Below are 11917 nucleotides of genomic sequence, written 5' to 3'. Positions count from 1 at the left end.
AGTAAAAATTAACTTAATTTTACACCTTTTTCTTCAAATAATATGAGATTTTCATAATTTATTATATAGTTTTGGGAAAGGGCTTGCAGCTTTCTGTGACCTAAATATTCAGGCTGAAAATTACTAAAAATAACTGTGATGAAAGAGAAAGTGGCATACTAACTTGTTGCATATTTGCAACAAAAACTAAAATATATATTTTTATTCTATAGGGTCTCTCTCTCATTTTTACTTCACTCTGTAGAACTATTTTAATAGGAATTTGTACGTACATAATACTGCAAAACGTATAATTATTCTGATCCTTTTGTGCAAAAATTAAAAGTAAAAGAGACAAAAAGAAAAGGAAAAGGAAGAAGAAGAAGAAGAAGAAGATCATGATGGTGGTGTTTAAAATATAGAACTTTTTCTGCAACTCCTAAACATTCTTATCTTCCATAATCTTTTATTCATGTTCCATTGCTCCAAACCCTGAATAAAATAAAATAAAATTGATGCCATGGAACAGCTCCAAATATACATGTGCAATTGATTGGTGTATTAACAGTCAATTAAACAGTATTAGGAAGAAATAAGAGGAGGCAAAAAGAAACTAAGTTGAGGCCAGATAAAAAAAATTTAATTATACTTAGACTTTTAGAATTATTAAAATTATTTCAAACACTCCCAAACACTTATCTTTTTTATCTCTAAATTATCAATTGCAAGCCACATGAGTAATTATATGATATATTTATTCTTATATTTTGAAAGAGAAAAAAGAGAAATTTCAGTTATCAAAATACTCTTATCTTCTTATAGGGATATTTTGATCTTTCAAGCTTTTTTATCTACGATGTCCAGAGAGATCTATGTGTCAAAAAGAAAAATGTTCTAAAAAATAATAATTTAGAAATTTTAAGTGTAATTATTCTTAAAAAAAATTAGAAGAAGAATCAGTAACACAGTCATCAATCCAGATCACTTTAGGTGTCAATTAGACATTTCCAAGCAGATCCTTGTAAGTTCTTACAGTACAACCCATCAGTTTCTGTGTACAGATAAGAACTGCTCACATGCATGTGGGGTTTTCTATATGTCTCAAGGACAAGGCATATGTATATCTATATATATAGACATGCAGTGTAATATAATTAGATATTCCTAAGTCATCCAAATTGTAGGGCATCTCCTTTGCCTCATAATAAAGGTAAGCCTTTTGCACCCACCAAGCTTCTTGCATTCATCTTTCAAGGTACAACATTCCTTTCAACAAAAAAAAAAGGGAAAAAAAATTAACACTTCCAACAACCTCAAATTTTAGCACTTATTGGATAGAATATTTCTCTATCTCTATCACTCTTTCATGAAAGAGTAGCCAATGGAGACATCTATAAATAATGTGTAGGGGGTTCAGTAGAAGACTGAATTGATAGTTTTGCATTTTATATTTAATATCTTAAAAAAAATCATGAGTTAATTTTACCTTCAATAACAGCAAACATAAACATAATAGACAATAATCTATCAGTTCTGAAAATAAAAATTTAAAGTACATAGAATACCCATCATTTAACTTTAAAATCCTGTTCTCAATTTATTTTTATCTTTTAGTTTGGAAAAAAAAAATGTATTCAAGTGTATTAAGGCTACTTTGCACCTATAATTACTTTAATTCATTTATGTAGTAATTGACCAGTAAGAAAATTAATGACAGAGTATTTTGGAAGTTTTTCAAGTAAAATGCAAGAGGCTAATAATCCATATAGTAGAATATGAATGATAATAAAGACAAAATATAAGGTGATAGATTTTCTAAAAAATATTTATTACTTAGAGGGAATAACAAGTATCTGTATACCTTTTCTGATTTGCTCAATAATCACCATTCATTTACAACAGATGGGAGATAACAATTAGTCTCGCTAGTCTGCAACTTTTTGAAATAATTAACAAAGTTTTCTTGTATTATCAAGATATTTACGTCCTTTGAAAATTTCTGAAATCCAATTTTATGAAAAGATCTCCATGCGTTGCTGATAAGAGGAAAAAAAAATTAATAAATAAAATACAATGTACTGAAAATTATTCATTCTGAACTTCTCTAGATTTTGTTTAAAGAGTTTGAAATAGCTAGTTGAGTTCTTTTTCTCTCCTTTTTAGATCTATCATATTTAATTGTTTCATTCCAACTTTTGTGTTTGTGTCTCATGGGACATCTGCAACATCCAAGATTGCTCCAAGATGAATGAAAAATTAGTCTCTTATTCATTACTTAGTTGTGTGCGTGACTGTCAAAAGCTCAAAGTCAAAAGGAAGAGCTCTTCAACTGCACAATCTTCCTGCATGCAACGTGGCTTGATGAAGGCAAGGTGGGTGAAGCACTCACATAAATCACAACACCTGTACTCTTAATTAGATTTGCTGCATGGCATTTATGTTTGATTCTTTTGACTTTCGAAATTTGTGAATGAAGATGCCATCAGCCATCTCCATTTAATTCAAGTTTCAAAGTGAATAAAAACAATCCATTTGTTGTAAGTTTTGATCCATATATAAAGATTTTAACAGCTAAATAAATGGCAGAGCAACCAACACCTGGCTGGAGGAGGGCCGAACGGTTGCGAAGGAGTTCCTTCTAAACTAAACTGGTTTAATAACTAAATATTTTTTTTTATCTAATTAAGTTTATTCTTAAAAAAATTAAGACTAAAAAAAACTAAATAATCAAATCAGACAAGGGCTAAACTAAAGCATTTGCATTAACGGTGGAATGCAAACTTACAAAAGATCTCTTCCAATTTGATCCTTGTGAGTTGACCCTATAGAGAGGAAAGGGGTTGACTTGTAGGAAGAACATTAAAAGGATCTACAATTCTTTCAAACCATCCTATGTTAAGAAGCAAAAGATATTTCAAGTGAGTGTTACATTTTTGTGCCTAGCCATGCACTACTCGCAGCCTGCTCAATGGCATTTGGTGCAGTGGATTCGACCTCCCATTTTCAAAGCAGCCCTTCCCACACACCGGCTCCAACATCGAAGAAGATAGCATCACGGTGGATGGCAACGCCAATGTTGGCACGTCGATTTCCCTTGTTCTAGTGGCCCCACTAGTCTCAAATTTGGCCTCAGAACTCGTCCTTCTAATCTTTTCTTGATCATTCTCCGCGATAGCATGCATCTCCTCCTCCTTCTCCTTCTCGTCTGCCTCGTATTTTGGGCTGGAAGTGAATAAGGGAGAGTAGTCTTCCAACTCGACAAGTCGGAGAACGAGACGACCGTTCTCCCTGTGGGCGCGGAAGTAGTGATGGTGCCTAACTCTAATTTCTTGGATCACAAGGCTGCCGTCGTCCTTGTAAGTTCGCTTCAAGACCCATGGCATGTGGCACGGTTGATTCCCCGTCCGAGCTAGCAAAGGAATAGGCGGCGGGAACCGGCGGCTATGCCCCTTCCTCCCGTAAGTAGCCCAGCAGCATGCATTCTCCTCCTCCTCTTCTTCCTCCTCGATATTGATAATTTCATCGTTTGACGAAGAGGCCGACGAGAAGGCAGAGCGTGATGCTTGGAAATTTCTCGTGACGCTATTAGGTGCGATGGATCGAATGAGGGCCGTGTCGGCTAGGGTTTTGAGGCCAAGTGGAGGCTCGGCGATGATGGAAATGGAACTAGTGCCTCTCTTCTTTCGAAAAAGAAGAGATGGGAGCATTGGAAGGGAGGGTTGCTAGAGAGGAGTAGTGGAGGATTGAAACTTTTTAAGGGGTTTGATGGATATATATATAGAGCTCTTCGACTCCACTATCTTCCTGCATGCAACGTGTCTTGATGAAGGAAAGGTGGGTGAAGCACTCACATAAATCACAAACAGCTGGACTCTTAATTAGATTTGCTACATGGCATTTATGTTTGATTCTTCGACTTTCGAAATTTGTGAATGAAGATGTCATCAGCCATCTCCATTTAATTCAAGTTTCAAAAAATAAAAAATAAAAAAAAATCCATTTGTTGTAAGTTTTTGATCCATATGTAAAGATTTTAACAGCTAATTAAATTGTAGAGCAAGTGAGCAACCAAACACCTGGCTGGAGGCAGGCCATGGTGATGGACAGTTGCACTCGTGAAGGAATTAAAGCAACTGCATTAAAGGTGAAACTTCCCAAAAGTAAAAGGTGCCAACTTACACCTCAATGAGCAAAAGATCTCTTTGACTTTAGAAGGAACAATATTAATTAGCTCTCCGGGATAACTTTTTCTTTTATTCTGTTCTCAAATACAACTCGTTATTTTGATAATAATAACTAAATATTATATTTTAAAATATAAATATTATTTATCAAAATTATATTTTATATCACACACTAACTCAATTACTAATTTACTCTATAGCCTCCCTAAAAATAAATCAATTGGGCTGAATTTAGTAGGTTTATATGAAAACATTTTAGTTATCTTTCGTGGAAACATACTTATATATTGTTATATAGTTTACTAAATATTTAATATGGGACTAAAAAAATTATAGAAATATATATGCATTATGCATCGGGCTATAGATGAGAATAGTAGATCGAGCTTTCGGACCGGACCGGGCGGGCAAAAGCTTAACTCATGCTGTCCACTACTATCTCAGGTTTGGGACGAGCTGGGCTTAGCCTGATTAAAATCGGGTGAGTTCGGGCCGAGTTTGAGCAGATTAAACCTAATGATCATGTCTACGTGTTGGAGTTGGAGTGCCCGATCAAAAAGAGTTGCAGAAAATACCATCTGAATTTATTTTGAGGGCCCCCACAGACAGTTTCTTCCAAGAGGAGATAGGCCGGGGACCTTTGAAAGCTTATCAAAGTTAATGCTGAGATTCCATGAATAGGTCTTGTGAGTTTGCTTCCAACTTTTCTTATCTCTCATTAGGTGTTGACTTGGCACGCCTGATGTTATTTGATTTCTATTTCTTTTCAGACAATTCTATTCAATTTATCTTCTTCAAGTAGGTGATGATGATGTGATTAATACCAGCAGCATTAATAATATTTTAATTAGCTCATGGATGTGGTGGGTGGAGTCTGTGGGGGCATCTCCTTATGCTATTCATGGTTAGGTTTATGTTCTTTGCTAATTAATTTTAGAGTTAATTTATACTTAAGACTCCTCTTAAATTATTTCTCTATTCTTTACAACACTTCAAACTCCTCAACTATTCAATATTTCTCACCCCTTGTAATAATGTTAATGAAAAAAAAATGTCAAATTGATATCTTACCCTTTAAAATGAGAGTAAAATATTCATAATGTGATATTTTTTAATAGAAAAATATTAAAGACAACTAACTAAAGTAGCACCATGAAAAATAAATTAAAGGTCTGTATAAAAATGGACAATAGTTCACAAAGTTTTTGTTATCTATGAAGAGGTTAGTTTTTGTTATCTATGAAGTATATACTCTTGATCAGGATTCTTACTTTTATATAAATCAACTTTTAGCATTCAAGTTGCAACGCCATGATATATTATATTTCCTATACAGTGAGCCTTTGATTAATTTTAAACTCGCAATAAATGGGGCAAAATGTTAAATTTTATAGGCACCACTGCCTAAAGATAAGCAGGAATATTTCATTCACAAAAGTAAACATAGCATTTTGAATAGTGTCTAGATTATTCATAAAACTAGATATGGCATTAAACTACCGATAATATTATATATTATAAGATTTTAAAATATCATAATTGTCACTAAATTTCTTTTGACTATTTTAGAATTATTATTATAGTTATTTAATAGAATATTCTTAATAGATTATTGTTAAAGTGAAGCAGTGAGCAAACACATAAAAATGACTAAAATATTATTCTTTTGTACAGTTTAGAGCGTAAATATTTATCAATAATTTTTATCTTGCATAAAAGAAGATAATTTTCCTTATACTACAATATTATAGTATCGGATAGTTTTTTAAAATAATTTAAAATAATTTTTAAGGATAATTCACTTTTCACTCCCTAAACTATCACTCATTTCTATACTGACCCCCTGAATTTTTGTTTGCACACAAGAATGAAATGTTTACTTTTTATGATGACGAAAATACCCTTCTATAGTCTCTCTTCCTTTTTCTAACATTGCCATCATCTCTTCCACCAAAACCACCACTGCTCACACCTCCTCCTACACCACCGCTAGCACCAAACCCTCCACCCTGCCCACTGCCACCATTAGCTCCACCACTACCATCGTTGTCGTTGCTAAGTCCTCCTCCTCTTCATCCAGCCCCTCCCATCGAGAGAGGCGAGGCTAGAGACAAAAGATCCAATGGTGATTAGTGGTGTTGTTAGAGGGGTTATCACAAAGATGAGTGCCGTTGTGAATCATGATAGGGGTTGCGGAGAGGATGGAGGAGATTACAAGGTACAAACAGGGGCGGTTCCAGCAGTGAGGCAGGCAGAGTCATCAGAGAGCTTGCAAGAGCCATAGGGGAGGGTGAGGGAGGTTTTGGACATGTCTCCTCATCACCTTCTCCTCCACCTTCACCATTGACCGCTAGCACCTCACCCCAGCTAGACCTCCTCTGATGCCTCTAGCTTTGGCTTCTCCTCTTTCGACGCAATTCGCACCCTTCCACGCCTATCTCCACGCCGTTACCTAATGAAACCACTAAGAAGAAGGAGACAAAGACAACCACAACCACCCCCTCCTCGTTGTCCATGTCAACGCTGCTCGCTTGCCCCCTCAAGGCTCATCGATCGTAGCTTCCCCATTGGCCTTAATGAGGCCCACAACACTAAGCTCGACAATGAAGATAGTGGTTGGTCACCTCATGTCGTGTATCATCCCTCGTCGGGGTGGGATGTGGTTGGAGAGGAGAGGAATGAACGATTTTGTTTAGAAAGAGGATTAGTGCAGAGGGCGATGAAGGAATTTAAAAAAAAATTAAAATATTTAATACTAGTTAAGCCACTTAATTATCTAGTCATTGTAAGTGGAGGGGTAATTTGGTCAATTCATCAATTTTATCAACGACATTGACGGTGGAGTACTTGTAATAGTTGAGGGGTCAGTATATATAAAAAAAGTTCAGAGGTCAATATGGAAATGGGTGATAATTGAAGGGGGTGAAAAGTGGAATCATTCCTAATTTATATAAAGAAAAATATATCTCTTTTAATCTTATTTCAATTTTAATTGTAATTATTTAAATTTAACTAATGAAATTATATTTTTAAAAGAGTGCAAAGATTTAGGGTCAATTATGTAAAAGATCTCTATATTATATGGTTTCTTTGCTTGGGTTCTCAGTTATAAAAGAATTGATTCAGTCAGATTGATAGGTCGAATAATTGGATATTAACTTTGATTTCTTCCACCGATTATAAGAATCCGAAGAGGAACAGCACTCCTTCTCTTTTACTAACCCCTATTTCTTGTCTATCTTCAGCGAAGTCGGGGGGAATTCCCAATTGGGTTTTCCTCTGTGGCTTGCGAGGTCCATTAAGATCCCTCCTTTTTGTACAATCGGTTGGTTTCTAGTAAGAATTCTATCTGGGTCTTTGTTTTGGGTCGGAATTGCTTGCTGAAAGCTTCTCAAGGTTGGCTTTTTTTTGTGTGTGTGTGTGTGAAGAATTTGGTGTCTTCCGGGCAAAGAAGAGTCTTTGGAGTGATATAGTCGTCGATTGGAGTCGTCAGATCTGATTTGGTTCTTGGGTGATTACTCTATCTTCTCTTTTTGGTGGTGTGGGATTATGAGTGATTAATTCGAGGTTTCGATCTCAATAAGGTTGTGTTGATATGGCTGACGAGGATGCAATCGAGCTCAAGTTTAGGCTCTTTGATGGCAGTGACATCGGTCCAAATAAATATGATCCATCGACAACTGTGGCATCTCTCAAAGAAATCATACTTGCTCGGTGGCCGCAAGGTGAGAGCTTCATGATAGCTTTGTTCATGGATCTCTTTATCAATTTCTGTCTTCTTTTGACTAAATTCTTCATTGGGTAAAGTAATTGAGCTCATACATGGCATAGTTATGCAACAAGTTTGCTGTTCTTTTTTATTGGTTTGATGGGGAATAGTAGAATATCTCAGATTTTGATGGTCATCATGCGTCATAGTTACTAGAGAAATATATGCTTTCTTCTTTAGTTGATCTTTTGTCTAGCTTCTATCTATTTGGCTACTGAATATAGTTGTAAATATAGGAAGTCATTTACTTGGCTGCTTCTGTTTGTATCCTTTTTCTATTAACTCTTCTTTGAGTTGTAGTGGCAGAATTAAGCTTGATCCTGTAACTTGCAACAGTGAATCGTAATGTTTTATCTATAGATACCTTATTCTTCTATTCCACCTCAACATGTGGCAGTGATTTATCTCTTTTCCATTGTTCTTTCCGGTTACATGGAGCTCACTCCCTGATAGTTCTTATGGATCAAACTAGTTATATCTTAATCTCCTTATTTATTTGGTGTTGTTAGTAGTTGTACTTTGATGGTCTCCATTGCTTTATTCATCTCCATTTTTAGTCACATTGAATCAGCTAGTAATTATTTGATCACAAACTGTTGTAAGTTAGTTACATGGTAAACTAGAAATTTTTTCAAATGGATGTATATCAGTGGAAATCCATTCAAGACCGACTATGATATATTATTAGGTAAAAGCTTTACATCATGTAGCATTCTTAACCTTCCTTTTCCCAATGCTTAATTTCTTTTTTTGCGGTTGTTGATAGCATTCCTGTCCCAGTCAACTTTAATAGGAGGTGCTATTGTGCAGACATATACCTTTTTTCTTGACTATGCTGCTCTTTTTAACTGTTTCCATTGTTTATCTAGAAAGGGAATATAATATGTTTGAGCTTATTACAGAAGCTGATCACTTGACTGTATGTTTCTAGCTATCGTTGTTAAGTGTTATTCTTTTGTTACTTTACAAAAGGAAACTTTTTTTTTCTACTGTGGAAACACTTTACTCTGTTTCATTTGAACCCTTTTTGTCCCTTCTATGAAAACCCTGTATAGTCATCTACTAGCGCAAATAGTTTGTCCAAACTGGTTAATGAAAGTTCTGCCATGAATTGCGGAGTAACTATATTCTTCATCTACATCTACCTGCCTTATAATGCTCTTTATCAAGCTGCAGTTGCAGTAATATGACTAATACCTAATTAGTGGAATCAACATTATGTTGCATGATTTTTTGTTGTTAACAGTTTCTTATGCTTGAGGCCCAATTTCTTATAAGTTGGTAACTCATTATTGTTCTTTAGCTATAAATTAAAAACTTACAGGATTTGTGCTTAAATTTTATGTTTATAGACAAAGAAATAGCTCCAAAAACAATAAATGATGTGAAGCTCATCAATGCTGGGAGAATATTGGAGAACAATCGGACTCTTGCTGAGTCCAGGGTTTCAGTTGGTGAACTTCCTGGAGGTGTAATTACTATGCATGTTGTTGTGCGTCCTCCCCAAGTTGACAAAAACAGTGGTATTATCGTTAATTACCATTTCTTATTTTGCTTTTTTATTTTGGTTTACCTGCTTTAATACTTGTTAAATTTGTGTCCATTTCTGTTCTAAATTTTAGTTTAGTTGTTAATATGCGCATCTTACATATGAAGTTAGTTACTCATCCAGCTGTGATTTTTTAGTTGTTCATTTCCAACTCATATTGCCAGATTAAGATCTCATTTGAATTGAACGATCTCAGATTTTGCTTCGAGCAGGTGCAGGGACCAAATTGATAATGATGGGGGTCAGATAATTTAATGAGTTAACTTGACATTCCTGCAACATTTAGCTTTAAACTGTACTTTATTTGATATAATCTCACTTCTAGTTGGAAGTGGTCAATTGCAAATTCGAAGTTCAGTTACTTCAGTATAGGGAAGCATATGGTGAGATCGTTGCTGATCTTCACTAGCATCTGCAGTAATACTCGCTGTCCTTGGGTGCAAGCACTCTGCCATGTCAGTTCTTGTTGAGCTGCTTCCTTCCAGCCAGCAGCAGTCTGTAGATGGAATGATCAAAGGGCCTATGCTATGGATGCAGGGAGTTTATTGATAATAAGCTAAGCTAAGTATTCGAAGACCCGGATGCAGGGAGTTTGCAGTAAGGGAAAAGGTAGTAGAATATGGAGGGAAGGAAGAAGAATAACAAACTGGTGAGAGATAGTACTAACACACCCAACTATTTGGTGTCGGTTATATGGATCCTTTTCTTGTATTTACCTCTATTTAGTGCAAGGATCTGTCTCAAATCAAGATCTGGAATAGTATTTAGGATTCATTGATCTCCTCAATGCAGAGAAATAATCTGGGAGACGCAGCATTTATTTAGAAATTGTTTGATGATTATGACGATACTGAAACGAACTTACTGAACTAGAGTAGTAATGTTTGCTGAAATAAGACTCCCTCATCCCAACCTATTTTGAATAGGAAATGCTAATTTATAAATTATAGGCAGTTAGACACTATACTGAATTAACATTCAATTTGTTACTGAAATAACTTGTTGTTGCCAATGTGATTGAATTAATGAGAAACTTTTTACTTCCGATTCCTAATGTGAGTATTTTAATTTCGCAGAGAAACGGCAGAAAAATGATCCTAGGGAGAATAGATGTTTATGCACTATTTTGTGATACCTGATAGTAGGTTGTTGAAGACTGCAGCCCAGTCACTTGTTGGAAGTAATAGTGGCCGTTTCATGTTAGCGAGGATGTGCAAATTTAGATTAACAGTTCACGCTTACCGGGTGAAGCCTCTGTATATTTCTCGGGTCACTCTTGCATCACTGAACCTTTGGCACAGTTCTGGGACTAAAGTCTTCAATTGGTTCTGCAGGAAGAATGGTGTTTGTTGTTGTATAAATTGGAAAAATCAGAACAACTATTTTTTAATACTTTGGTAGGTGATAGTTTGATTTGCATGATTCCTTTGTAAGATTTGTTCTCGTTGATAATAAATATGTACCCATGTAAAATGATCATCATACCACAAATATGTTTTAGTAAAACAGACGTTATAGTGTGGAATCAATTGAAGAATTAGATGTTTGTGGCTGCACAAATTCTCTTTCCTTGAAAGAAAAAGGCTATAAATTTCAATGTTACAAAGGTGAAAATGACAAGAGAATCCATAGATGAGCTCCTTTTCTCGTGATAGTTAATCCTCTAACGTTGACAAATACCTGGCCACAAGATTGCAATCTACATCCTCCAAAGTCAACCACTTCTCTCTTGCGTCCATTTCCATTCCAAAACTAACTAGTTTCCAAGTTGCACCTTTGTCTCCATCAATCCAGAATCACATTAAGTAGTTTCTACTCATCTCTTTGACATATAGTTCCAGATCGAACAAGAACAACCATGCGAAGAAGAAAACGAAACACCATTATATGATATAATTTTCTGACATTTACACAACTTACACAGATTAATTGCTCAAAAACCATAAGCATGTCATAATTGGAAACTTCCACAGATCTTTGATGTGCTTCATTGATCAGTTCATTGCTGCATCAGTAGTTTTGCAGGGTTTCTCGGAGCGATTCGGCGAAGCCAGAACTGGAGAAACCTTCTTCCTTGTCCCAAAGAAGACATTTCTGTGCTTCGTTCTCTTCTCTTCCTTCCCTTCTTTCATTTTCTTTTTCTCCTTGTAAAGCTTCCTCATTACGTAGGCTTCCACAAGACTTCTGAAACGTTTTACTTCTCTTGTGACAAAATTACACCTCCTATTCTATCATCCACGTATGTATACCACAAAGGTAATTCTACGACAAATTGGTCCGCAGATTTGGCTATAAATCTGAGATATGGTTATACTTGATATGCTTATTTTTTCCGTGGCTTGCTATTATTTTTGGCCGCCAATCTCTTTCAAAAAGATAGTTTGAATTTTCGCATAAGAGGGTAAAATATATTTTTCCATATCACTTAACTTTTAA

The 11917-nt window shown here is 35.4% G+C and overlaps 1 protein-coding gene across 16 annotated transcripts; it reads left to right on the top strand.

The window, feature by feature from the left end:
- Nucleotides 1–7222: 7222 nt before the first annotated feature.
- LOC140799723 (membrane-anchored ubiquitin-fold protein 3-like) lies at nt 7223–11041 on the top strand. Of its 16 annotated transcripts, none has more exons than XR_012111061.1 (6): nt 7300–7499; nt 7592–7674; nt 7748–7888; nt 9285–9452; nt 9900–10130; nt 10558–11041. XR_012111061.1 is itself a non-coding variant. In XM_073154171.1 (5 exons), the coding sequence occupies exons 3-5, from the start codon at nt 7759–7761 to the stop codon at nt 10611–10613; spliced, it is 354 nt and encodes a 117-aa protein (XP_073010272.1). In that variant the 5' UTR covers nt 7297–7499; nt 7592–7674; nt 7748–7758; the 3' UTR covers nt 10614–11041. The 16 variants fall into 16 exon arrangements, 8 of the variants coding, with proteins under 8 accessions (XP_073010271.1, XP_073010267.1, XP_073010274.1 ...); XR_012111056.1 differs by having other exon boundaries at nt 9285–9455; XR_012111059.1 differs by having other exon boundaries at nt 7351–7488; nt 9285–9455.
- Nucleotides 11042–11917: the final 876 nt, after the last annotated feature.

The sequence above is a fragment of the Typha latifolia genome, chromosome 13 (assembly GCF_019914945.1).
Source record: "Typha latifolia isolate L0001 chromosome 13, TyphaL0001v2, whole genome shotgun sequence".
In the NCBI taxonomy this organism is placed as follows: Eukaryota; Viridiplantae; Streptophyta; class Magnoliopsida; order Poales; family Typhaceae; genus Typha; species Typha latifolia.
The sequence above is the reverse complement of the archived record's forward strand: the minus strand, read 5'-3'. Positions and strand labels throughout refer to the sequence as shown.

Coding starts and splice junctions, on each gene's coding strand:
- LOC140799723 (XM_073154166.1), top strand. CDS start 7,759: ATGGCTGACGAGGATGCAATCGAGCTCAAGTTTAGGCTCTTTGATGGC. Junction 7,889..9,284: donor ACTTGCTCGGTGGCCGCAAG/GTGAGAGCTTCA, acceptor TTATGTTTATAG/ACAAAGAAATAGCTCCAAAA. Junction 9,456..10,557: donor CCAAGTTGACAAAAACAGTG/GTATTATCGTTA, acceptor TTAATTTCGCAG/AGAAACGGCAGAAAAATGAT.